We start from the raw sequence: 27,421 nt of genomic DNA, 5'->3' as shown, positions 1-27,421 counted from the left end.
CAAAGCAATAGATAACTGAAGGTTAGTAGTTTAATACCCACAGCTGCCTGGGGCATTACTGCCCCATTTAACAGATCAAGAAACTAAGCCCAGAAAGGGAGATGACATCAGAGGCAATAATGGAGCTATTTCTATAGCAATGGCTGGATGCCTGAGGCCATAACCAGACTAAACAGCCAGACAGCTGTGCTTCAGGCCAAATGTCCAATAATGGAGGGGTCTAAGCTCTTCTCCTGGGTGGCTGAGCTGACATCTGCTGGAAACTTGTTTGTTTTCTGAGACAGGGTTTCTCTGTGTAGCTTTGGAGGCTGTCCTGGAACTAGCTCTGTAGACCAGGCTGGCCTTGAACTCACAGATATCTGCCTGCCTCTGCCTCCCAAGTGCTGGGATTAAAGGCTTGTGCCACCAACGCCCGGCCTGCTTAACCATTAAGTCTGGAAGATTCACCCATATTTTTTGCACACAGCAGTTATGGTTGATTGTCATATCATCACGTACAAATAAACAATTGTTCTTTTTGGGGGGTGAGAAATTGGATCACATGTAGTCCAGGCTGTCCTGGAGCTTGCTATACAGCTGAGGGTAACTTTGAACTTCAGATCTTCCTGCCTCCATTTCCCAAGCACAGGGATTAACAGGCTTACACAGAATAGCTGAGGACGGACCCTGAAGAGGACCCTACAGAGGATCCTACCTCAGAGGAACAGGAGGCTGGGAAGAGAACTGGCCTTGAAGAACCACCTCTACTGACCAGGCCTTGCTACTGCCCTTGAGCCTGGGCTGACCCTAACTTGTTTTTGACTGACAAGTGACATCACAGCATTTCCAAGTATTACTCATAAGCAGTGCCAATTCCACAGCTGAAGCCCTTTCTAAGGGAGTCAGCCATCAGGGAGGCAGTCAGACTACAGATATCTTGAGATTACTGCCTGGCTTACACAGGGCTATGGACTGAACCCAGGGCTTCCTGCTTGCTGGGAGAGCAACTCTACCAAAGAAGCCACACTCCCAGCCACTTACTCTCCATGGAGGGGCAGCTGACATGAATGTCACTGTCTAGTTGTGCAGTGGACTGGCCGTTGATGCTCTAGGTGCCTGCACAAGGAGACAAGCACTGGGTCAGAGGGGAGATGTAGGGTTTTTTGTTTGTTTTTGTTTTTGGAGACAGGGTTTCTCTGTGTAGCTTTAGAGCCTATCCTGGCAATCGTTCTGGAGACCAGGCTGGCCTTGAACTCACAGAGATCCGCCTGCCTCTGCCTCCTGAGTGGAGATGTAGGTTTATCCCACAAAGAAACTTCCAAAAAGCTGCCACAGTGTGCCAAGTATGCTGGTGCCAGCCGAGCATGACAATCCCTGGTGTCCCAGAGTTGGCTAACTAACACTTGGTACTGTCAAGTCTTTTGAGCTACTCTAGAACTGGGGAGTGAAGACTTTTGTTTACAACGACTACTATGCAGGGTCTGGTGACTTGTCACCCTAAGCACAGCAGCATGGGCTTTCAAGGAAGGAGGTGAGAATGAGGACAGAGGCGGGCTTAGGCTCTCAACTGTATATGGATGCCTGGGCTGCCAGTCACAGATGGCCATCATCTCTAAGAAACTTTGGGCAGAGGGTGTCTGTATAAAAGAACAGTAATAAAGAGAGCCCATCCAGAATCACACTACAGACACAGACTTCTCTTGCATCTCATTGGCGGAACTGCCTGCCATCCAGGCTATTCTTGAACCAATCATAGGGAAGGATGTAGAGAAACACTGCTATACTCTATGATAGTTGTCCTCAACCTTCCTGATGCTGCGACCCTTTAATAAGGTTCCTCATTTTTAATGCTACTTCATAACTGTAATTTTACTACTGTTATGAATTGAAATGTAAATGTCTGATAAGCGACCCTGTGAAAAGGTTGTTTGATGAGCCCCCCAAAGCGTTGGGACCCACAGGTTGAGAACCACTGCTCTGTGAGGTCCCTGTGCTGTGTCTTCCCTAAAACACATCAGGAATGATTGAAGAGCAGTTATTCCTGCTGGTGGCTCTGCTTGGATTGCCCTTCTTGAATTTTCCATTTGGGAAAATTGATCTTGAAGCTGTTCTTGAACCCACATCAGGCCAAGCCAGTGTCTCCTGTGTGATCCCAGTCTCCTGGGACACAACCCAATATGGTTTCTGGATCTTGAAAAAGTGACCATGGGTACAGTCTACCATGATGGCCACATTCCCTGTCTCTACTCCCACCTCTGTCCAGGGCTGGAGAACCTCTGGGCATTATCTCAGCCCAGTGCAGGGAATGATAAAAAACACCCATTTTCTGAAGAAGCAAACTGAGGCTCCAGGGAGGATGTTATGGTGTGTGTGTGGGCAGCACAGTCTCAGCACCTGCCCTCTCTTACAAGTCTACAGCTTCTCAGATAAAGAGTTGATGAGTGAGCCTGAGATGAGCCATTGGTGATCCACCAGGGAACCAGGTTAGAGAGCAATTTCTGGTTGCTGTCAGGGTAGAGAGTGGGTTCCCCTACTGCTGCTGCTACCCTCAAACCACGCAAATGTCCAAGGTCCAGGGAATGAACTGGACTCAGCTCTACGCTCGGAAGCCCACAGACTCCTGCTTCAGGTGAGGTAGAATACAGAAGCCATTAAGAATCTGGTTGCCATTTCCTACCCTGCCCAGCCATCCACAAAGCCAGAGTTGCTGGAAGGTTTTATTGTTAGGATGACTCATGGGACAGAAGAGATGTGTCTTCATGGTTAGCGCTAGTGGGCCACACCCAGCGCCCCTCAGAGTGAAGCTATGGGGACAGCTACAGGCTCCTTTCTCTGTCCATTGGCTCCCCTGTCCAGAGGCCAGGGTGTGGACCTGGCAGGGCAGGAGTAGTTAGTAGAGGTAGGGCAGGAAGAGAGGGCTGCTCCCGGCCTTTTCCTTCTGGTCAACTCACTCTGGCCCTGCTTGGGCCTTTGCAAGATGCCCAGGGTAGGAAGGAGGCCCAAGCAGGGCAGTGGAGGGCACAGGAGCCAGTGCTAGAGGCACATGCCACCAAGAATTGCCTTTTATAAAGTTTAAAGTGTTTTAGGAAAAAAAGGCAAAAATTCTATATAAAAAATCTCTTCACATATAAAATCCCGAAGAAGGTGCAAGGTAAGACCCAGTGCGAGGGACGAGCTCAGATCCGCAGTGTGTGTCTGTGTGTGTGTGTGTGTGTGTGTGTGTGTGTGTGTGTGTGTACGTGTGTGTGTACATGTGTGTGTACATGTGTGTGTGCATGTGCGAGTGCGCGTGCATGTGTGTAGCAGGTGTGAGTGCACATGTGACCCAGGGAGAGAAGAAAGCTTGGCTTCTGACTTCTGTCAGAGAAGGAGGGTGGCTGGTCCCCCGGCGCTGGAGGGTCCTCAGCTGAGCTGAACCACAGGGACCTGGAAGGCAAGAGTGACCACTGAGCACTGGGAAGGCAGGCCTCAGGCTTCGGCCTGCCAGTGTGGGCCAAGCCAAAGTACAAGCAAAACTGCCCATGGCTGCTGGCCCTGAAGCTGGGCCAGAGCCACTTCTCTAGGCTGCTCTGCACAAGGCCTGGGTGGCCTGACTCATACACCCTAGGAAGTCCAGTTTGGTCAGAACAAGGAGGTAGACAGGCCATGGCATGTCATCATACATCACATATCACATCTTATCACTTCAAGCCCTCTGAAGGAAAGCATCTCTAGGGCTCTATGGTCAGCATTGGCTGCGGCACAAAGCTTGGGGTCTGGGGGAAGACTGAATGCAAAGTTTGGAATGTGCCCAGGGTCACCACTAGCCTGTGGAAGGGCAGACTACTGGGGCGGTTACCATGATAGTGGCTAAGATGCAGGGCTGTGGGGCCCTGACCTAGCCATGTGTCATCACCTCAGGATAAACATGCGCAGGTTGACACAGCAGACTCTGGACTGTCTTATGGCCATAACAACTCCCTTGTAGCCAGTACCACAATGCCACTTACAGAAAGAGAAATGGGCCAGGGAAAGAAGTGCTGGCCCATCCAGCTGCATGTAAGCGACCACAGATTTGACGCAGGGTCCCCGCCCACCTCTACTCAGCCAAGCTGTTTCTCACAGCTTCCTTCTCCTGCAGGGCAGCCATGGCCAGGCGCAGGTGCTCCTTCAGCTGCTCGATCTCACGCTCTGACCGTGTCTTGATGTGGTTCAGCTCCACATATGCATCCTGGTACTTCCCCGTGAAGCGCTTGTCCTAGGGCCACAGAGGAAGCGCTGAGGGTTGGAGCCTGCAGCACCTGCTCCCTGACACACACCCACTTTGCCCCTTGCTGTCAGTAGAGAAGGCCAGGTTCCTCCAGTGATGGGGACTTCATTGTCCTTCCTTGTCCCATTAGAGGGGTGGCAGTTAGGGCCTGGGGAGGCGAAGCCTTTGCTCATGGTCACAATGAGGTAGGATGAGCCCCAGGAGGGCATGCCTAGGGGCTCTGATCTTTCAGTAAGTTCCCTCAGCCTATTCTCCAAGCACAGCCAGCGCACTCCCCGCTCATACTCCAGAGAGAGCCACCAAACATCCACATCTCAATGGAGGCAGGAAGGAGCCAATGGCTGTACAGAACTGTGTGGGCTTCCCAACTCCTAGCAACACTTGGAGTCAACCCACAGCCAGGCTGGGATAGTGACCTGTTCTGTTCACAGCTATATTCCTGGCACCTACTAGGTGCTCAATAATAATAAACGACCTTGAATGCCTGAAAGCAAGTATGACCTTGGGTGAGTCATACCCCTCTCTCTTATCATGCTTGTCTGTAATGGGACAGTGAGACCTACGTGGAAGGCCCGAGGAGAGGATAAGGCCAACGTTGGCTGGCTCAGGGAGGCACCTGGAGCACGCCCAACCCCACAGCTGTTGCTGCCTACCTTGTGCATCACCTGGAGCTCATCCCGGAGGCACTGCACCTCCTTTTTCAGGTACTGGAGTTCATTCTCTTTTACTCTCAGGAGCACCTAGGGACACATGTGCTGGGCTGAGCCAGGACCATAGGCCAAGGCTACCCAGATCCATATTGCCCTGAAGGCTGACATCTCGATGACTCAAAGCCCTGTGTACAACCCCAATCCCCACGGAGAGGCCTGCATCCTATAGTCTACTGCCCCAGGAAGTCCCCCTGCCTCTGTTCTCCTTTTCCTCACTCTTACATTGTGAGTAGGACTCTCCCTGCTACCTCAGCTACAGACTAACATAGTACCAGACCCAGGTGCCAGGGTCAAGGGGTTTGTTATGGCTCTACTGTGAACTGTAGCTATGTGACTGCAGCAGGACGACCCCCACTGCACCCTCTGAACTCAGCTGAGCAGGAAAGCCTTTAAACTTCAGACTGGCGATCTACTGCCTGGTTCTAGCCCCAGTTTCCATACCAATAGCTGGGTGGCCTCAGGAAGGCCACTGACTTCTGTTTATCCATTGGTTTAATGCAGACAGTGGCAGTGCTTGACTAATGAGCTCAATGAAAGAGAACAGTCAAAGGGCTTAGAACTTCTATGTATAGAAGCAAGCCTCAGAGCAGTGGCTCGTGACGCCTTTGAGTGTGGAACAACCCTTTCACAGGGTGCCTAAGACCATCCTACATATCAGATATTTGCATTATCATTCATAACTAGTAAAATTATAGTTATGAAGTAGCAATGAAAATAATTTTATGGTTGGGGGGGGTCACCTCAACATGAGGTACTGTTTTTTGGTTTTGTTTTGTTTTTCAAAACACTGTTTCTCTGGCTGTCCTGGAACTCGATTCCCCACCATGCCCAGCATGAGGCTGTTTTAAAGGGTCTCAGCATTAGGAAGGTTGAGAACCACTGCCTTAGATGTTTGCTAATAAATGAAACAAAAAGCTGGGTGATCCTAGAATCACTCACACTTCCTCCTTCCAACTTCCCCCATAATTGGAGTGCTAGCTGCCCCTGCCCCCTTAATTTTTTTTATTTTATTTTGGTTTTTTGAGACAGGGTTTCTCTCTGTAGCCCTGGTTGTCCTGGAACTTTCTCTGTGCCAGGCTGGCTTTGAGTGCCAGATTTAAAGGTGTGTCTCATCACTGCCTGGCTTTTTTTTTTTTTTTTTCTTTCTTTTTCTTTTTCTTCTGAGACAGAGTTTCTCTATCTAGTTCTGGCTGAATTGGAACTTGCTTTGCAGACCAGGCTAACCTTGAACTTACAGAAATTCACCTGCCTCTGCCTCTGGAGTCCTGGAATTACAGGTGTGTGCCACCATGCCCAACATGCTAGCTGTTTTATATTTAAATTATTGGGACTCACAAAGGTCGAGTGACTGAGCATGGTCACACAGCAGGAAGATGACAAGATTGGATCAAAGGCTAGAATTCTGACTTAGCCTGGAATATCCCAAAGTTTTGAGTGGCACCTGCAGGTGATACCTAGCCTGCTAGGGAACTTCCATACAGGTCCTAGAGCCAGGGGTTGCCTGGCACAGGGGAGGGGAGGGGAGGGGAAGAGAGGGCAGAAGAGGGGAGACCATTTACCTCCAGCTCACAAGAGCTCCTCTCACTGCTGCGCCCACAGCTATTGCCTGTGCCCTGCGAGGCGATGAAGCTGCGTAGACGGTCGATCTCCTCTGACAGGTGTGAGTGCAGCTCCTGAGAGGATAGGATGTCAGGGTGGGGACACCAGCCCCTTCATTGCCTAGTCACAGCCTCTCCGGGCCAGTCTACCTGGTTGTGGCGCAGCAGCTCCTGACCCTCCTGCTGGCAGCGCCGCAGGGTATGCTCGCGCTCCTCTGCCTGCTGTGTCAGGGCACCGATTTCCAGGCATTTCTGGGAGTACCTCTCAGACAGCACCTGCAGTTCCTGCTTCAGTGCCTCCATGTCCAACCTAGGCCGCACAGGATGGGACAGAAATGGACCACAGTGACTCTCGAGCCACTGCTTGGCCTGGAGTCACAGCACTGTTGGTTGGGGATACTTGTGGTTTTGAACTCAGACCATTGTAGCGGTGGGCTGGTAACAGCCTCTCTGGTCTGCAGGGGTTGCCTCTGGAGGGTTAGCTCAGGGACTACCTCTCACACCACCATAGCTCAGGCACCTGAACAATGCTGGAGCAGGGAGACGCCCTAGTGGTCAAGAGCAGCAACCGGCTCTAGGAGACACTAAAGGGGCACACAGGCCAGGACCTGAGTACTTATGACTCATATGTCCTCTGCCAAGGGCCCTCAGCAAAGCCCCAGGCACATCTATCAGGGCAAGTGGTGCTCCTGGCTCAGAGGCAGATCCACCCTAGACCCCAGACCCTGCTGCCATCTTACTGGTGTTGCTTCTGCAGGCCATCTGGACCCTGTTGGAGACTCCGTGTTTTGCTCAGTTCCCGGTTCAGCTCTTCTTGATATGCCTTCTTCATGGCTTCAATGGCTAGGAGCAGAGCAGACAGGCAGAGGACATGTTGGAAGGGGATCTACACAATTCCATTTGTACTGGTGCAGACAGGGCCAGAGGGGTGCAAAGACCATAGCTGAAGCTGTGCCCTGAACCCAGTGGCTTTGGGTGAGTTGGTCAACTTCTCTGGATCCTCTTTGAAGTAATCCTGTGTGATGGGCTCACCTGGGGTGATATGTTGGTATCACCTTCTACTAGTGGTTTCTGGCTAGCCTCACACAGTACTTCACACCATCCCTGTAGTGCCTGGAGGGCCATCCATCAATACCAATCTGCCCTGCCTGAAGAGTGAGGCCCAAGCGCTGGCTCCTGTAGGCTGTTTCTACTGGGGAGCTCCCAAAAACCCAGCATTTTTCCCATACTGCACAGGGCAGGGTACGAAGTATGCAAGTCTCCAGCCTTAGATTTATCTACAATTCTAACTTGCAACACCACTGAATATTGGGAGGATCTCATTCCCCCTCCATGGCAGTCCCTGCCATGCAGGGATACAAGGCTGTTGGTGGTCTCTTATTTAACACAGTGTCACTTCCATCAAGTTCAAGTTCACTGTAGAAACTTTGGTGCTGGATCACTGGGTGATGCCTGCATCCTGTTGGGGAGGGACAGCTGCTACTCTAGGCTGCCTGCCAAGTGGGTCTGCCCTGAAACATGAACACAGCCCTCGGCTTGGCAGAAGTGACCATGTAGACTTGAGCATAGGGAACACTTGGCCAGTATCAGCAGGATACAAGCTCCAGGTTCACATGACTTCATGACTTTGCAAAGTCAGAGGTGCTAGCCAGGATATGCCAGGCACAGCGGACAGAAGAGGTGGATAGAATTTGCTTGTCTCAGGTTATTTCCTGTTTTGGGCTTGGGAAAAGTGAGGCAGTTCAGTGCCCAGCTTTGCAATCAGAATATTGGCTCTCAAAGCCCAGCTCTGTCATTTCCAAGCTGTGTCACTTGGGACAAATCACTAACCTCTCTGGGGTCCAGCTTCCTCACTTCCCTGGATACCATGAACACTCAGGGTGCTCCCATGAGAAATGTATGGGAGGTATACACTTCCAGTAGGGCAAAGGTCACAACCACTCCTTGAGCATCCCAGGGTCTAACCAAGTACCTAGGCAGGTGACATTCTACCAGAACAGACTAGCTGATTGGTGTCTCTCCCCTGGCATAGAGATAGTATGTGGCTCGAGGTACCCCTCGATGTCTACAGAACCCAAGGAAGAAAAGTCACAACACATGGGAGGAGAGGTCTTTTACTGCCTTACTTCCTCCTTCTCAATCTGGACCACAGGGAACTTCTGGCGCTTCCAACCCCTACTGACTGCTTCCCCCAACTCCCTACTTAAGGGGCTTCCAAGTTCAATGTGGCAGCCCCAGGCCCTGCCCATGGCACACCCTTGGTCCTCACCTGAGGCTGTGGCAGCCGTCTCCTCAGCCAGGAGCCACTCCTTCTCTTGCTGCAGCCGCTGTAGCTCCCGTTCATGGTGCTGCTGCAGCTGATCCATCACGTGCCGGTGTGAGGACTCCATCTCCGCCAGGCTGCGCTCACAGGCTTCCTGTGAATCCAGAGGCCAGTGAGGTCATGAGGCTGCCCCCATTGGCTGGACTAGAAGCCCCTCCAGGCTCCAGGCCTTAGTACAAGCCTGCCTGGGGCTAGGCTCATTACCCTGCTCTGAAATGTGGCACCATGAATGAGTCCATACCTGTTCCCACTACCTGTTCCCTCAGCCACAAACATCACAAGCCCTCTTTCTGCTTCAAATCTTGCAGTGATAGCACACTTGCAGAATAAAGTCTGGCTCCCACAGCCCCATCTCTGCCTAGCTGTCACTGCCAAGCAACCTCATAGTTATAAAACCAGTTCTTGGGATGGTAAAAGGGCTCAGTGTAAGCCTGAGAATGCAAGAACTGACTCCACCAAGCATGCATGTGTTCACCCCCTTCAATAACAACACTATTCTTCTCCTGCAGTGGGAATGCTTCTCTTCTGGGGAACTCACTTCCCCCACAGCCCATCTTAAACACCTTTCTGGTACTGCCCCTGGGCAGCCTCTCCCCTGTCTCCCAAGGTCCCGCTTCTCTTGGAACATAATAGCCTGATGACAAGGTACACCTGACCCAGCTTAGGCCTGGGGTGTAGGCCAGGGTAAGTCACATGATAGGGCCTTAGTAAATGAGCTGGAACTGTTGACATAGAAATGGTTTGCAGACAAGACGGTAAGTAGTTAGACCCCTGTCTACTGTTGGAGTGCCACTGTGTCTGATGTATATGGGCAGATTGGGGTCATCATCATCCTTTTGAGACAGGGTCTTGCTATGTAGCCAGGTTGACCTTGAACTCACAACACTCCTGCCTCAGCCTCCTGAGTGCTTGGGATGACAGGCATCATTGCTTTTTTATTTTTATTTTTTTGTAACTCTAACCCTTGCCTGGGCAGCCACTCCTAGGAAGGAACATCCCACAGGAAGCTACCTGTGTACAATGACTAGGGCACAAGTGGGTTCTCTGAGTCAGTGGTGGGGTCTAAGCCTGCAAAGGACACTAGGTAACTGCTGGAGGGCAGGGATGCCATGTGGCCTGCTGTGGAATGCAAGATGACTCTTGACAATATTCATGGGTGCAAAACAGGCCACTGCCTGCCTAGTCCAGGCATGCAAAAACACAGAAAATGCTGAAAGGACACTGTGCCAGGCTGAATCACATCTTTCCAAGGGTATCCATATATGACCTGGGACTGCCTTCGTCTTCGAGAAAAGGAACTAAAACTTCTAACCAGCTGCCCATAGGAACAGAAGACTGTCCTAGACAATCTGGTGGCCTGAGGAATGGACGGGGGTGGGGCAGGGCAGAAGATAAACCAGGAGAGGAGAGTAGCACTGAGTGAAAAGCTTTGGAATGAAGGAAGGAACATAAGCTGTGAAACAGGCAAGACTGCAGAGCGCACGATCCCACCTGCAGCCTAGAAAAGGAGGGTGGCCCAGGCCCACCCACACTCCACTTAGTCTGTGTTGGGTTTCAGCAAGATGATTGGCAAGTCTGTGTTACTGTCCCAGCTGTTGGCAGTAATTTGTCCCCTTGGCCACAGGAAGCTGATCTAGATGTGTGCAATGGTGGGCAGAGGTACATGTGGGGTAAGAAGAAATGAGCACCAGGGCTCATTTCTTTACATTTTTTTAAAATGTGAAGAGCTCTACCTGTGTGTATGCCTGTGTGCCAGAAGAGGGCACCAGATCTCATTATAGATGGTTGTGGGCCACCATGTGGTTGTTGGGAATTGAACTCATAAACCCTGGAAGAGCAGCCAGTGCTCTTAACCTCTGAGCCATCTCTCCAACCCATCTTCCTACATTTTTTTAGGGGTGGGGTACACAAATGCCACAGTACACTGTGGAGGTTAAAGTTTCCTTCCTTCTATCATGTGGGTTCCTGGGGTGGAACTCAAGTCTTCAGGTTTGGAGGCAAGTATACTAAGTCATTTCAACAGCCCTTGTGGGCTCATTTTTAACCTTTTAATTTAGATAAATTTTGCAGTGGAACCCATAGCCTTCAGTATGCCAGGTGAGCACTCCATCATTGAGCCACACACAGCCCCAGCCCATAGTTTGTTTTTGTTTGTTTGTTTTTAAAGACAAGGTCTTGGTCTAAGACCTTAGCCTCTAGCTAAGGCTGGACTTAAATTTACCATTTGGCCTCAGCTTCCCAAATGCTGGGATCATGCGCCACCATGCCTGGTATTTTCATTACTTTAAAAAAAAATATGTAGTTCTTGTATAATTTGTTTTTTATTATATTTTGTTTTGTTGAGAGAGGGCTTCTCTGTGTATCTCTGGCTGTCCTGGAACTCACTCTGTAGACCAGGCTGGCCTTGAAATCACAGGGATCTGCCTGCCTCTGCCTTCTGAGTGCTGGGATTAAAGGTGTGTACCACCACTGCCAGGCAATTTTTTGGTGTTTTGAATCAGTGTCTCACTATGTAGCTCTGGCTGTCCTTAAACTCACTATGTACACCAGGTTGGCTTTGAACTCTGCCTCCTGAGTGTTTGGATTAAAGGCATGCACCATCACGCAGGGCTATATTTCTTATGTAATTAAAAAAGTGTTTGGGAGATGAAAAGATAGCTGAATGGATAAACTATTTTCTGAGTTCAGCTCTTTAGCACCCACATAAACACACCAGTAACCTCAGTGCTAGGTGTGAAAGAGGCAGCTCCCCAGCTCACAGCAAGCTCTAGGTTCAGTGAGAGACTCTGTTTGAAAAACTTAAGGTATAGTCGGGCATGGTGGTACACACTTTTAATCCCAGCACTTGGGAGGCAGAGTTTAGTCTGTCTACATCCCAAGATGCAGGCTAGGTGAGGCTAAATAGTGAAATTTGGTCTCAAAAGAAAAGAGGAGGGGGATGTCTAGAGAGATGGATCAGGGTTAACACTTCCTGCTATTCCATGGGACCCAGGTCAGGTGGCTTACCCCACTGGAACTTCGGCTCCAGGGGTTCAGAAACTCTTTTCTGACCTTGGTGGGCAGACACACACACACACATACACACACACACACACAATCTAAAAAAGGTAAAGAGAGGCCAGGCAGGTGTGATGGTGCACACCTTTAATCCTAGCACCCAGGAGGCAAAGGCAGGCAGATCTTTGTGAATTCCAGGACAGCCAGGGCTACACAACAAAACAAACATCAACCAAACCAACAATAACAACAAACATTAACATCCGGTCTCCACATAAGCACACACACACATGTGCACACCACATGAATAAAAGAAAAAAAAAATTTAGACCACCGAAAAGGGCTGGGGCAAGGAAGAAACAAAGGTACGTATGTAAGAGTCACATAAAGGGACACAGCTCCTCCCCCACCAAGACCTCCACCCACTTCTGCAGCTACTCTTGGGACCATTGCAGGCTTATAGTGGGGAAAGGCTGGATCCAGATGTTCTGAGTATGTGTGGGGGTAACACCTGTCCTTCTGGGCCTTTGCTCCTGTCCTCTGACTGTGCCCTTACAGACCAGGCCACCTAGGGAGTAGAGATGAGTCACCATACTCCAAATGCTTCACCTGTAAGCCTCAGCCTCCATCAGAGGCCTCACAAGGACCTGCTGTGAGGCTCTCTGGGCAGAAGGGCTACTGGGCACAGTATTCCAAATCTGTGGAGAACTCAGCAAGGGGGTGAGAGCCAGCTAGGTGTCAACTGTGACCTACCTTCCTTAGTATCCAAGATGTCCCAACACTGGCCACCTCTCTGCCTAGAACCTATTGCATTAGCTACAGTGCCCTTCTCCTATGCTACTTCAGCGCTACAGCAGGCCCACCACTGAAACCCCAGCCCTGTAAGAGGGGCACCCACTCAGCCTGGGAGAACAGGCTGGGGGATCTCTTCCTGGCAGTCACCTCTCCAGGGTCAGCTGAGTTTCCAATCACCTCCTCCTGTACAGTCAGTCCCTCTTCTCTGTTGTGCCTGCCATCCCAGCTATCACTGTTTTCTGAGCACTTCTGTCTCGCCCTCTCGCCTGCCCCAAAGATGGAGCGCTGGCAAGCTTCTGAAGTGTCCAATGGGGCAGAAGAGGACCAGAAAGCAAAAGCTCCAGGCCTGCCTATGGTTCAAAGGTCACACCACAATTCTGGGCCTCAGGTTTCTCACTGAGGTGCTTAGGAGCCATAGTAGTGCTTTTAAATTTTCAGTTGAGTAACACAAGCTTTTTCTAATATGAAATCTGAAGCTGCTTCTAATAGCAAACTGAACACACACAACTGCTCTGACCCCAGCAAGTGCACCCTCCCAAAGAGGCGTTCCCAGTTCCACTCAGTGACCCCAGACCCCACCCAGGGCAGGACCTAATAACACTGGGCCACTTCCACCTTCTCTTAGCCCAAGTAGCCCAGTAGAGCCTCCTCAACAGTGTCCCAAACCTCTGCTCTTTCAACTGACCTTCCCACCCACAACTCAGCAGTAGCCAGCTCCTGCTAGTGTGGCGGCCCAGAACCAGGTCTCCACGGGCTCCATTGCCCTCCTAAGCCCCAGTCACTAGGGCCCAAAATCTCCCTTTAGATCTCTGTCAGTCTGTTCTCAGCCAGCCTTGTCCTAGCCCCTGAGGCCTGAGCCTTGTCCTCTCCTTCTGCACTGTACTCCAAGATCACCTTGTGTGCCCCTGGAGAATTCTCACATCTTCAGCTTGTCCTTGCGGGCTCTACTGTAGGCAGCGACCAGCCTCCTGAACCTTCCAACATAGCCAATATCCCCACCCACTCACCACTACAACTCAGAGCAGTTGTGACCATCAAGGTACTTTCCAAGAACCTCCTCGTGTCAACTCCCTGGGATCCCAGCATTCTTTCCTCCTCCTAATACTGGTATGTATGGTATAGACTACAGACAGCTGACTGCCAAATTATTCGGAATTCTGTGACCCAGGTGTTAAGCCAAAGTACTTTTAAAAAATTAAATACACATACTTATAATGAATTACACTAAAAAAAAAATAAAGGAAGTTGTGAAGGTTGGTGTTAATTATCAACTAGACAGATCTGTTATCACCTAGGCAACGAGCCTCCAGACTGACTATGAGAGATTATTTACAGCAGTGCCTGAGTGGAATTGTCTTGATTAGTTTACCTGAGGTGGAGAGGCTACCATAAAGGAGAGTAGCACCATCAGGCTGGGGTCCTAGACTGCACTAATGCAACAAAGTGGCTGAGCACAGCATTTATCTCTGTCCCCTGGCTATGGATGCCATGTGACAGCTGCTTCAGAGCCCTGTTGCCCCAACTTCCTGCTGTGACAAACCCTGAGCCCAAACAAGCCCTTTCTCCTTTACGTTGCTTTGGTCAGGATATTTTATCACAGCCATAGAAAGTAACAAGACAGAAAACGTCAAGGCGATGCTTATCATTGCCTCCCACCCCCGCCCCACCCCGCCCCCACGATGTGTTTATATTGTGTGTGCATCCTTGCATCCTGACCTTGCACCAGGACAGCAGAAACCCATCCCAAGCTCAGGGCCTTCATACCATGGCTTTGACATCAGTCGCAGAGGGAGGCTCACACCATGGAAACTGCTCAATGCCACAAACTGGGACTCAGTTTATTGTTTTCTACATTGTCTGGAACTAAACAAGTCATGAGAAAATGCTAGGAATTCAAATTCGGCCTCGAACTTTGTCATGTTTAGAATTACATTTATACAGAACCAAAAAGGTGAGCTATTCTGACTAGGTTATTCTCAGTCTCAACAGAGAGCTGTCATTCAGTTCAGCAAAGAATTTGCTTACAACATTGATCTTGAGAAGTTTTGACGTCTTTTCATCTTACTCATTTGCAAAAAATATCACTCAACACACATGAGAACCACCTGTGTTTGTTAAACTGTGGCCACAGGGATAAGAAGTCATTAAAGCAAGCAGTCTGAGAAATATCCATTTCTATATGGAATTCACAATAAAAAGGATTGTATACTTTATTTGTACATTATATACTAAACAACCATTTATAATTTATAATAAATATATGCACACACACACAATTTTTTTCTAGTGAGCTAGTTGTCCAGTTGTGATACCCAAAATCATTCCCAGACATAGACAACTGTCCCCAGGGAACAAAGTCATTTCCCAGGGAGGACAAAGTTGCCCTAGAGGGAGAAAGTCACCCTCCCTTGTTGAGAACTGCTGTCTCAAGCAAACTCCTGAGGACAAACTGGAGGCTCCCAAGTCCCACAGACCTCCTTGGTAGGCAGGGAAAGCCTTTCCCTGAATTTAGAGAGCGACTCCCAGGACTACTGGCTCCCCACTTCCCCACAGTGGTGCAGGGAAGAGGTCCAAGTGCAGAGTGTCACACGGGGACTCACACACAGGTTCTGCAGTCAGCCGGACCCATGCTCAAATCCCACCTCTGATACCTGTAGGCTGGGAACCCTCGGGCTCAGAGCTCAGTGGCCTTGTCTGTAAAATGGGCACAGTGATCATGCCCACCAGCTGTGGGAAATTAAATGACACAATGTATAGCAAACACCTGGCACAATTCTCACATACAGAAAAGGCTCCCCAAACACAGCTGCTCTCTGACAACACAGCAACCAGAAACCTGCCCCCCCCCAACCCCACAAAGCAATTCCTCAGCCTCACCTGTGAGATGTAGCCTGGAGGAATATGGCTGTTCTCCTGGAGTCTGGGGGCATTCTGAGGAGCTTCCCCTCGGAGCCTCCATGCTTCTAGCTGGGCACGGAGAGATTGGACCTGGGACACAGGAAGAGGCCAGTGGGCATTCTGGGATGGGGAGGCAAGGAGCACACAGCCACGACCTCCACACGGCTATAAGCCCCACTTCCCCAGCACGTTTAGTGACAGCTCTGGTTTGGAGAAGGAGCAGGGGCCCCGGGGAGGGAGAGGTACAGACAGACAATGGGACTTTCTGGCTGGGCCCAGGAAGGCTACGTCAATGACCAGGCAAGGTTGGGGACAGCACACTGAGGTAACAGATATCTATATCCCATGATTGTAATGGGGACATCCTCTGCACCACGTGTGTCAAACAGTGGGGCCTAGCAGGTCAGATGTCAAGGAGGGCAAAGAGGGTCACACAGCAAAGGGCCTGTTCTTCACCTCTCCTCATGTCTCTTCCCTGTGGCTAAGGACAGAACAAAGACAAAGCCACACAAAACAAAACCAACTCTGAGTGCTGGAGGAAATAGTCCCCGTGACGAGCCTGAGGTGTCAGTTGCCAGGCCAGACATGGGGTGAGCTGCTCATCACCATAGGGCTGCCATGCGCATTTGTGCCAGAGGGGAGCTAATGAGGAGAGGGGCCTACCTCCTTCTCCAGGGCCTCATGGCTGTCATTTGGGGGTCCCCGGCGCTCGCTGCGGCCGTGGTTGAGCAGGGCAGTGAGCGGCACTCGCTTATTCTCCCGCAGGGGCAGCTTTTCCAGTTCCTGCCACTTCTTTTCAATCTCCTCACTGAGTCGGCTCTGCTGGTCATCAGTCAGGGGGGCACCCAGGCCCCTTCGAGGCCCATCACCACTGGGAGTCTCTGGGTTCCTGCTGTCCGTGGACTCAAACCACTTGCGCCTTTCCTCAGAGCGTTGCGCCAGGTCCCGCTCTAGATCCTCCTGTTTGGGTGGACGCTCAGAAGTGGAGCGGGTCAGAGTGCGCACGCGCTGCGGGGAGCTTGGGGTTAATGGAGAGAGCTCCACGTAGTCCAGTGACTGCCGAGATCCATCCACTCTGCGAGGGCCACCCCGGCCGATAACCTCAGAGCCTGTCCGCTGCTCCCCTATCTTCAGGGAGCCCTTCTGTGTGCCACAGCCATGCAGCGTGTTTTCCTTATTGCAGTCTGAGAGCCTAGGACGTCAGCAGAGCCACATCAGGGAGGAATCTTTGCCCACTGGGACTCACAGAAACACTTTCAGAGGGGTCACCCATATGCCCGGCTCTAGGCCAAGGACTGATATGGACTCCCGTGAGCAAGCAGTCCTGACTGGAGGTGGAGAACTCACACCTCATTATTATCAGACCATGGAAAGACCCTAAGGAGATCATCTACCAGCAGATCCCCTCTCGTAGTCCCAGTGGCTGTATCTGGAACAAGGGACAGCAATGCCACACATGGCATGGATGTGGGGCTCAGTGTGCAAAGCAAATGGGAGAGTCTTTGCAAATGCTGAGGCACGTTTTTGCAAAGGCACAAAACAACAAAAATGCACAAGGGGCGGAAGAGCTGGCTCAGCAGTTAAAAGGTCTGGCTCCTGAACTCACACGGCAGTTCACAACCCAGGGGACCTGACACCTACTGCTGACCTCCATGGGCACTGCATGCATGTGGTGCACAGACTATGTATATATGTATGTATGTATGTATGTATGTAGGCCCTGGGTTTAGGGTCAGGCACAGTGTAGGCAAGGCTGACGAGGGAAACACTGACACCTGAGTGAACACAGCACAGGTGGAGACATTGAGTGACAGTGGCAGCTCAGCTATGTTCACTGTCATTCCAAACTATACTTCCCAGCATTCTCTGCAGCAATGTGATCATATGACCATATTCTGGTGGTTTTGGTGGGGGTAGATAGAAGCAATTCCCTCTAAAGGGCTTCCCCAGCAATTCAGCTGTGCCCTCTGACCTGATGGCCAAACTGTGAGCTAAGGGCTGCTGAGCTGCACAGCAGGCCTTTACTAACACTTCTGGGCCAATCCTGCAAAGCATTCCAGCCTGCATACCAAACAGTCCAACAGCACGGTTCTGCAGAATTCACCAAGGGCCCTGGACACATGCCTACATAGGTGCAGACATGATATCCAAAATGACAGATGAGGAATTTGAAACACAGATGGGAAAGCCTCTGGCCTACGGCTGAACAACCAGGTGTAGCCAGGCTTGGGGACTCACGCTTACATCTTAACACTACACTTCATTCCTTCTGCCCAGCAGCAGCAGCAGCTGCGAGTCTCAGCCCCCCCCCCCCCACCACCACAGCAGCTGTATGCAGAGGTTATGATACCCAGCAGGCAGAAGAGCCAACTTTGCCTTTCAAGCCTCCTGTCTAAACCACCAAGACCTTTTCCAGCTTTTAAAATGTAAGGGGACCTAACAAGACAGCAGGTCAAACCCTAAGTTCTCAATGGATTCTGGATGGCCAAGGGCATTTACTGCTCTTCCCACATTTTGTTGCTAGAGGAACTGAGGCCCGGAAGGTACAGTCACCAGGCCCTCGGGTGAGTACACAGAACCCATTCAGGGACACAGCATTGTCACTCCCCCCAGAGCCCAGCCCAAGACATACTTGGTGACATCTGGGGCTGAAGTTGGACGCACAGTCTTCCTGAGAGCCTCAATCCAGTTCCTCCGGATGCCCGAGGTCATTGCCGACAAGGTATAAACGGCATCTTTGGTCTGCAAGGGTACTCCACATGTAGCTTGCCACATAGCCAGCCCTGTGTTCCCTCCCCTTGTGGAGGTGGTGCTCCTTTCCCAGGAGAGTGTATAAGGCCATGTGGGCAGAGGGTACAAAACCCTCTGCCAGCCTGTAGAAATACCTCAGACCAGGCCTTCCTAGACACATTAAGTATGGGCATCAGCACTGCTGATTGGCTGAGCATGGACTGAGGTTAAATGAGTGAGAAGGGCCAACACCTGCCCCGGGCTCCAGGTTATACCCTCCCCCTCCCGGATCTGAATGCAGCCTCACATGGATCTGGAAGCCATAGTTGCGCTGTACTGCATACTCGGTGACGTCTGTGCAGGAGCGCAGGTCGATCTCACCATCCAGTTCATCTGCCTAAAGCAAGAGGGTCCACCATGGTCTACATGGGCCCTGAGGAGCCCTACTCCAAAGACCCCAACCATGGGTCCCGCCCTTTCTAGGGCCCACCCACCCAGGCACCTCACCTCCTCGGCGGTGGAGTCCCTGTAATATTTGAGGCTGGAATCCGTCAGCACAAACCAATGCTTCTTCCACTGTGAAGGAGGAGATGGTGAGGAAGGGCGGGGTGGGGGGGGAAGGGAGGAGCCTGTGTGTGCTTGTCCCATCCCTTACTCCCATTCTTACAGTTGAGGGGTGGGAAGGGAGTCACAGATCAGAAAGGCAGATCTGAAGCCAAGCAGACAGTGGCTATGAACTGGCCCTTCTGGATAACTATGCCTTCTGTGGCCCCAGCGGGCAATGTTTCCTTAGCTGGCTGGCACCCCCATGTCACTGCTTTTTTAGTTTTTTGAGACAGGGTCCCTCCCATGTAACTCAGGCTGGCCTTCAATCTGTGACGCGGCTGGGACGAGCAGGGTGTGCACAGGTGCATGTGCCACAGTTTGCATGAGGGGCAGAAGGCAGGTTTGTGGAGAGGGGTCCCCTTTCCATCACTGTCACCCTCCCTGGATTCCAGGAACCAACGGGAATCAGTTCAGGTCACCAGGCTTGTCACGGCAAGTGCTTTACCAGCTAAACTGTCTTGCTGGCCTGACCCTGAACTTCACCAGCCTTCACCTCCTGAATCCTAGAATTATAGGCATGCGCCATCATGCCTGGATTATGTAATGCTGGGGATTGAACCCAGTGGTCATGCCTGGTAGGCAACCATTCTATCAACTGAAGTATGTTCAGCCTATTCCAGCCCCCTCGGAAGACATCAAAGCCCGGCTTTTGACTTCCTCCAGTGCACATGAGGGAAGGGGCAGGGCTCTGAGAGGTTAAATGCCTAGCAAGTCAGTGACTAAGTTGAGCCTGACCTCTGCCAGTCTTTTTCCACATGCCCACTGGATTGACACAGGGTCAGGGACAAAGATCTCTCAGACAGAAGGGTAGAAAGAGGCCTGGAGCAGGCAACTTGGTGCTGCTTCCCCGTCTGTGCTGAGGGCTGTTCACACACATCTCACTGTGAGTGACTCTGCAATTTGAGTGTCCCTGCCGTGCCTATCAGGTGTCAAAAGTTAGGCTGGTAAGCCATGTGGGAAAGGGACAGGCAGATAAACCTGACATCCCACGCACCAACCTTAGCCTCCCCCAGGCTCTTGTCACTTTACTGGAAGGCCAGTTGGGATCAGCCCACTGCCAGGACCAGTGACTCCCAGACCAGTCCTCCTGGGGCTCCCTTGACACCACCAACCCTGTCAGTGCTGTTTCTTGTTTTTGTTCCTTAAGGACATGATATTGTTTCTAGCATTTGAGGTGACGCTTTCTACTTCCTTCCATGTGGTCTCCCCTGAGAAACAGGGTTTAGCACCAAAACCTCAGACTATGAGTGCTGCCTTGCTGTGTGCCCTTCAGCCAGTGCCGTCACCTCCCCAGTTTTCAGTGTTCTGACTGCACAGTGGGGATGATAACCCTAGGCTTTGAGTCACATTGGAGGCATCAATCCTTCATGTGTCTCTTCAGGCATGTTGTACAGGATCTTTGGAACAGTTCAAAGAGGCCAGTCACTTAGAACAATCTTGCCAGCTGGGCAGTGGTGGCGCATGCCTTTAGTGCCAGCACTTGGGAGGCAGAGGCAGGTGGATCTCTCTGAGTTCAAGGCCAGCCTGCTCTACAGAGCAAGTTCCAGGACAGGATCCAAATCTACAGAGAAACCCTGTATTGAAAGACAAACAAACAAACAAAGGAGCATTCTTGCCCCTGGAGTGGACTAAGGTACCATTTGAGGCCTCAACTATATCTGCAGTAGGGTGAGTTCTATGGAAAAACAGTTTCTTGGCCCTCTAGGCCTACTCTGCCAGAGAAGATGGTTGGAGCTCTGAAAGCCTAAAACCAGAGTCCCTAAAAACCAGTCTAGGCCTGGGCTGCCCAAGGAATCACTTTGCCTGAAAGAGGTCTCACTCTTGTAAGCTTGACTCCCATTTGTGTACAAGGAACTGGGCTGGCTAAACTCCTAAGGACCTTCCAGTTTGGACATTCCAAAACCCTATGAAAGAGCATGAGTAACGGCCAGTTCTGGGTGGGGCCCGTAATCCCTCTGCCCTCCAGAGACCTTGGGTAGGGAGGCCAGGAAGGGGTCACTGGCAGGGCGCCAGGCCTTGTGTGAGCCTGGAGAGCAGCCACTAAGGGATGTTGAGCAGGCAGCAGGGACAGAAGGCTGCTAGCTGTGGGGAATAAAGCGTGTGGGCAGGAAACACAATGCGATTCCCCTTGGCTCTGAGCCTTGCCCGGCATGCGGGCCGCACGCAGATCTGAGCCACAGACACATGCAGGCAGAGTAGGCAGGGAGCCAGCTTAGCTCCCAGCCTCCAGCCTGCCTGGCAGCTGACAGAACAGAGTTAGTGAACGGCACAGCCTCAGGTATTCCCAAGGATAGACACATTAGACTAGATAGATGGAAGGGTGATGAGTTGAGCTCCCAGCAGGCAACAGAGGCTTCTGGCCCCCTCAATACAGTGACTCTGTTTTCCACTTTGTCCATCATTTGCATGTCACAGACCTGGTGACTGAGGCTGTGATTTCACCAACAGAGCCTGTGCTCCACTCCATACTCCACTGTCAGGAAATCTGTACAACTCAGGCTTTTGTGAAGCCTTCACCCAACCAAGACCCTCAGATTCCTAGCTATCAATGTCATGAGGAAGGAGAGCCAACATGCTTCTGCACTCCTGTAGACCTAAGACAGGACCTGGAGTGTGCACAGCAGGGAGGTTCCACCCTGCAACTTAGGTGTTAAAATAGATGAGAGATAAGGAAGCTGATAGCCAGCAAACTGTCCCTCCTGAGTTCCTACTAAGTCTCCCTTTCCCTGGACCAGAAATTCGACTCCTTAAGGGTTTTCACTTGGCCCTCACCTTGGTTCCCAAGTCTAGCCCAAGCACCTTTCCATAGAAGCCCTGCATTAGCCCAGCCCAACCTCCCCCCTCCAGCCCAGCATCCTACCTCTCCAGGTTCATCCAAGATTGACATCCATCCCTTCTTGAAGTTGAGCAGATCGGGCTATAGGTAGATGAAAAGGCCAACAGTTAGACTCATCAGGAAAGCCAAATGGGCTGCTAGGAGGGACTGTGACAGTCATCTTGCCCTATTCTGTGACACTTAGGTCCTGGGAGACAAATGAAGAGGGCAAAGGACTCAGAGAACTTTCCCCCAAACCAGGCAGAACCAAGCAAGCTCCCAGCCATTGAGACAGCCTTGGCCCTTTCCCCAGCATCTTCTGAGAGCCAAGAGGTTGGGCTGAGTGGCTAAGACACACACCCCAGATGTCCAAGCTCCCTGGCCCCACCCAAGATGGAGAGAGAGGAAACAGAAGGAACTCTTTTGCCTATAAAGAGATCTAGGGAGTACAGAGGGTAACCCTGAGAAACAACCTAGCAAATGTCCAAGTTCTCTTCAACAAGATCCAGGTGGACTATGCGGATACAACCTAATTCTCTACCCAAGCCACCATTGATCCTCCCACCAATCCTGCCTTCCCTCATCTCCTAGAGACCCTGAAGTGTTGAGCCAGGCCCAGGCTGAGGGCAGATGGCCTCTTTCCCCTAGATCTCCTTGGACAGGCCATGGCACCTCAATCCTGACAAGCCCTACCTGGCAGGTCCTACCCAGGGAGGCATGGCCCTGGAGTCTGGGGGTCCCCAGCTGCAACATGTTCCACAGGGAGGCTGAGTGAGTTCTATCTGCCTAGGTCTACAGATCTGATCTGCCCATCTGGAGGGTATCGTCCCATAGACCCTCCCTGACCATGGAGGCCCTCGCCTATTTAGGTCTCGGTCCTTCAGTAGCCTTAGCTCCTGCCCACTGGCAGGGAAGAGAACAGGACGAGCCAAACAGGCTGGCAGGGAGGAGGTGCCACCTGTTGTTATGGCTCTGAGCCCACCTATCAGAGCCTGCATCAAGTGAGCCTCACCGGGCCAAGGTGTCTGGTTGCGTGAAAGGAGTCAGTGGCATAGTGCAGTGGGGTGGTGGGGCTATGGCAGCAGCAGCTAGGAACCAGAGCCACCTGACCTGGCCATCTCTCCTCTAAAGAATCCCATTTCCTCAGGTGGAGTAGTCTCAGGCCAGTAGTCTGAACTGCCCACAGCCATGGTTGGGGCTCCCTCACCCTGCATACCCGTCTGAGGGAAAAGGAGGGCTATGTGCCAAGTCTGGAAACCCTGGGGCTGTGTTCGTCCTGTTTGCTTTCTATTCTGTCAAACCATGTCCCATCTATGACAAGGCAACCCCAGGATGATCTCCAACTAAGACTGAAGATAGCAACCAACCATATCTGTCCCCACTTCCCCTCAGCATGGGCCGCCCTCTTCCACAGCCCCAGGACCTGGAAGAGAGGCCTAGTCACAGCAGGTCTTAGGAGAAGCAGTGCATAAATGTCTTCCACCTTCCTGTCATAAATTCCTGTGCAAAGGAGCCGGGTCTGTGGAGCTGGCACCACGAGGCTGACCCGAAGAGAAGGCCCCCAAGCACAATGACAGACAGGAACCCAGAGAGCTGCTTTAGAAGTGAAGTGGCAGTGGCCACCTCCCGTCGTCACATGCACAGTCCCCTCTAGGCTCTGGCTCATATGTGCCTGGTGACTAAGGGTTCTGCCCCAGCTACAGTTTTCCAAGGAGAACGAATATACTGTAGTCAGAACAGCTCCCAGGTGACTTCTGAGAGCAGTACCCGTTGAAGTGTGTCAGGTCTGGTGTGACCTAGCATGGCAACTTCAGGGAGAGAAGACCAGCAAAATGAGTGTTTAATCCTTCTGGAAGGGGAACCTATGGGCAGGATCTGACAAGAGCTAGGGAGGTTCAGTCAGGGAAGCAGTGCCACACAAGCACAAAGTCCTGAGTTTGGACCCCCAGCACTCACATAAAAAGCTGAGTGTGATGGTCATACCTATAATCCTAGTTTGAGAGAGTGGAGGAGGAGACCTGGGGCTTGCTGTCAGCCAGGCTAGCTAAACTAGAAAGCTCCAAATTCACTGAGAGATCCTGTCTTAAAAATAAGGTGAAGCCAGGCATTGGTAGTGCACTCCTTTAATCCCAGCACTCGGGAAGCAGAGGCAGGCGAATCTTTGTGAGTTGGAGGCCAGCTTGGTCTACAGAGCGAGTGCCAGGACAGCCAGGGCTACACAGAGAAACCCTGTCTCAAAAAACCAATAATAATAATAATAATAATAATAATAATAATAATAATAATAATATGGAGTTTAGCATACCCAAAGTCAACCTCTAGCTTTCTCCAGATGTAGGTATACACACATACACACACACACACACACACACACACACACACACACACAAAACTGAATCTGGCTGGGTAGTGGTGGTGAATGCCTTTAATCCCAGCATTTGGGAGGCAGAGGCAGGCGGATCTTTGTGAGTTCAAGGCCAGTCTGGTCTACAGAGTGAATTGTAGGACAGCCAAGGCTGTTACACAGCAAAACCAAGTCATGCAAAATAAAATATAATATACTAAGGTGGAGTGCAACATACCCAAAGTCAACCTCTAGCTTCCTCCAGATGTAGATGTATATGCACACACAGGCATACCCAGACACACAGACACACATATACACAGAGAGAGACACAGAAACACACACACAAATGAACAAATAAAACTGATCTGACAAGCTGCATCCAGAGAGCTGCCACCTCCCCAGCTCCTAGGGCTCAGCTGCCTATTCTCCACCAGCAAGATCAGTGTGAGGAACACCCATAGGCTTTCATGCCCTCCTCCCCAACCAGTACCACAAGTCATTCCTGCCTGTCACCTCAGCCATAGATAGCTTCAGTCCCTTCTAAGCACATACACTTCAAGGGGACCCCTTCAGTGGGGTCATCAAATGCCTTAATCTCTCCTACCAGTCTGGCCTGCCTCTACCTATTTATTCCAACTATTCCACCACACTGTGCTCACAGATCCCCAACACATAGTGACAACCCCCCAAGTCCTTTGCATCTGCCATGTCCTCAACCAGAAATACTAAGTGTTCTTCTCCACTGACCAAGCCAAGTCCCTGCTCATGCCTTCAGACCTGTCTAACTGCATCATCCGAGGCCTCTCCTCAGTACTTACCCCATACCACCCGCCTACTGCCCCCAGCTGCCTCCCACACACAGTGCAGAGGCCCCTGTTGCATTAGGATTGCTGTAAACACTTTGGTTTTCTCTCCAGGTGGGCTGATTAAGATCCAGTACAGGGCAGGTGGCACATGCCTTTAATCCCAGAACTCAGCAGGCAAAGGCAGGCAGATCTCTGTGAGTTTGAGGCAGGGTGGTCTACAGAGTGAGTTCCAGGATGGCCAGGGATACACAGAAAAACCCTGTCTCAAAAAAACCAAAACAACACCAACAACAAAAGATCTAGATGGGCTCAGAGTCTGCAGAAAGAAAGAACAAAAGAGAGAGAGAGAGAGGAGAGAGAGAGAGAGAGAGAGAGAGAGAGAGAGAGAGAGAGAGAGAGAGAGAGAGAGAGAGAGGAGAGGAGAGGAGAGGAAAGGAAAGGAAAGGAAAGGAAAGGAAAGGAAAGAACCCAGTACTGTTCTAGGGTAAGATATCAGCTGTGAACAAGAGCTGTGGCCCCCTACCCTGGTGGGAGAGCTTAGGAGACAGACAGTAAACATGCAGAACAAGTATATAATTTGATGCCCAGCAGTGGCTGCAGAAAGAGGCTCCTTAACCAAGTTTCCCCAGGCTAAGGCAAGATGTGAAAGAGGCTCTGCACTCCAGGTCAGCCCAGATCTACTGGCTGGCTCCCTGAAGCCAGCCCTCGGCTACTTGTGCTGCACAGAGAACTCAGCTGGAGGTAGGGTGTGTGTGTGTCTGGGAGATGGGCTGCAGACATGATAGAGTGTGAAGGCTAGGAGGACCTGGAACAGGCTCAAGTCTGAATGGTGCCCAGGACGAGCGCAGTGAGCACTGTGAATGGAGACCACAAGCCTATTCCCTGTTCCAAACCATTCATGGCTGCCCACTGCTCTTGGCTCAAGCTATGGTCCTTTTTCAGACCCCTCTCTAAGCTTCCAGCATTCCTGAGATGGCCATTAGCCTTTATCAACATACCCCTTCCTCCACAGTCCATCACTGTCTGACAAAGTCATGTAATCAGAGGACAACTCCCTCAGGAAGTTGAGGGATGCCATACCTCTCTTGGCACCCCTCCTTCAGGATACAGGCACACATGTGGTGCTTAGCAGACTCACCCTTGCTTAGCACGTGCTTCCTGGGAGTGGCAACTGTGTACACTTCTTATCTCTCCCCAGAAAGCAAACTGAGACTGACCGGGGTATAAATTGTGGCCCAGCCAAGGCCAAACTGCATCACCAGGGCTATACTTCACTCCTGTGTACCTCAGTTTCCCCAACTCTATGACAGGAACAGTATCATCAACCTTAAAAGGATCAATCTGGTACTATGCAAGTATCCAGTTTAGGATCTGGCAGGCACCCAGTGGGCCAGGCAATCACCTCCCCCTAGCTCAGGACACTGACTCAACTCCTCCCCCAACATCCCTCTGCTCAATAACAGGGAAGGGGAGGCTGCTGAGGCCAGGAAAGGCCAGTAGGGAGGTGGCAGGATGTGTGGAGGCTGAGGAAGTCCAGGCAACAGAGCCAGGTCATCACACAGACACAGACACAGAGACACAGACAGACAGACACACACTCACAGAGCAGGGGCCCCACAGGCCACGCCCCCAGCAGCACAACCCACCCCTCACCAGGCCTACCCTTGCGCATGTGCATACACACCCTGTTCATCCTCCCAACCCCAGGAGGGCCACAGACTCCTAGAGCCTGTCTGAAATCAAAACCAGCCCCACCCCTCCATTCCAGAACATCGTAGCCAGGTGGTCAGACCGACCTGGAAAAGAGGCTGTTTCTTCTTTTACACTCAGGACACCTCACCAGCGCCTCTCCCCAAGCCTCAATTCACTTGGCTGTGAAATGGGGAGGACAGTGCTCTCAACTGTGAGATTCGATAAGATGATCAGGGCATAGCCATTGATTGACAAAACTTGCTTGAGCCCACCTCCAAGAGAAACTGAAACTTCTGACCCCGCCCAAGTCCCCAGCGCCCAACGCCATGAGGACTCAGTTTCAGCTGCCCCAGGAGGGGTCTCTCAACCGTAGGGGTGGGCGGGGCCCGGACCCCACAATCTCTGGCTAGAGCCTACATGGGCAGGACAGCCATCACAGTCCAGTCAGGTCAGCGGGGCCCATCCTCGGCCCGGAGCACCTCTTCCCAGGCCAAGTCAAGCAGCCTGGGGTGTGAGTCGGACTTCCACCAAGGGGGCTGGCAGGCGGAGGGTGGGGAAAGTGTCGCCCTGAGTCTGTCAGTGACTACTGGCCTCCACCGCACGGGATCCGCGGGGGGAGGAGGGCAGGGGACGGGGGGGGGGGGGGACAAGTCTGGACCGAGCTGCCCGGCACTCAGCTCTCGGCCTCGCCAGGTCCCGGCTGGGGCCACTCACCGTCATGGCGGCGCCCCGGGACGCTGCTCGGGACTCTCGGGCCGGGCTCCGCGGCGCACCCAGCCCGCCGCCCCTCTCGGCCGCCGGCAGCCTCAACTCCAGCCCTTCCCTTCCCCGGAGCTGCCCCGGCCCCTTCCATCCGCCCATAAAACTTTTTTTTTT

General features: G+C 51.7%; 1 protein-coding gene across 3 annotated transcripts; it reads right to left on the bottom strand.

Moving 5' to 3' along the window:
* Positions 1 to 2,678: 2,678 nt before the first annotated feature.
* Triobp (TRIO and F-actin binding protein) lies at positions 2,679 to 27,421 on the bottom strand. 3 transcript variants are annotated; one of them, XM_027403975.2, is made up of 14 exons: positions 27,260 to 27,421; positions 21,746 to 21,802; positions 18,787 to 18,855; positions 18,587 to 18,676; positions 18,182 to 18,291; positions 16,213 to 16,741; positions 15,529 to 15,639; positions 8,806 to 8,953; positions 7,277 to 7,379; positions 6,687 to 6,846; positions 6,498 to 6,611; positions 4,882 to 4,968; positions 4,056 to 4,216; positions 2,679 to 3,405 (listed from the first exon to the last, which is right to left on the bottom strand). In XM_027403975.2, the coding sequence occupies exons 1-13, from the start codon at positions 27,404 to 27,406 to the stop codon at positions 4,058 to 4,060; spliced, it is 1,884 nt and encodes a 627-aa protein (XP_027259776.1). In that variant the 5' UTR covers positions 27,407 to 27,421; the 3' UTR covers positions 2,679 to 3,405; positions 4,056 to 4,057. The 3 variants fall into 3 exon arrangements, with proteins under 3 accessions (XP_027259776.1, XP_027259775.1, XP_027259777.1); XM_027403974.2 differs by lacking the exon at positions 27,260 to 27,421 and adding an exon at positions 23,124 to 23,381; XM_027403976.1 differs by lacking the exons at positions 2,679 to 3,405; positions 4,056 to 4,216; positions 4,882 to 4,968; ... (2 more) ...; positions 7,277 to 7,379; positions 8,806 to 8,953 and adding an exon at positions 14,459 to 15,378.

The sequence above is a fragment of the Cricetulus griseus genome, chromosome 2, assembly GCF_003668045.3.
Source record: "Cricetulus griseus strain 17A/GY chromosome 2, alternate assembly CriGri-PICRH-1.0, whole genome shotgun sequence".
NCBI classification, from domain to species: domain Eukaryota; kingdom Metazoa; phylum Chordata; class Mammalia; order Rodentia; family Cricetidae; genus Cricetulus; species Cricetulus griseus.
The sequence above is the reverse complement of the archived record's forward strand: the minus strand, read 5'-3'. Positions and strand labels throughout refer to the sequence as shown.

Excerpts from the sequence above, each read along its gene's own strand:
- Triobp (XM_027403974.2), bottom strand. The coding sequence starts at position 23,366 with ATGAGCCAGAGCCTAGAGGGGACTGTGCATGTGACGACGGGAGGTGGC. Across the intron at positions 18,677-18,786 it reads GGGACTCCACCGCCGAGGAG|GCAGATGAACTGGATGGTGA; the intron begins GTGAGGTGCCTG and ends CTCTTGCTTTAG. Across the intron at positions 6,612-6,686 it reads AGCTGCTGCGCCACAACCAG|GAGCTGCACTCACACCTGTC; the intron begins GTAGACTGGCCC and ends CTATCCTCTCAG.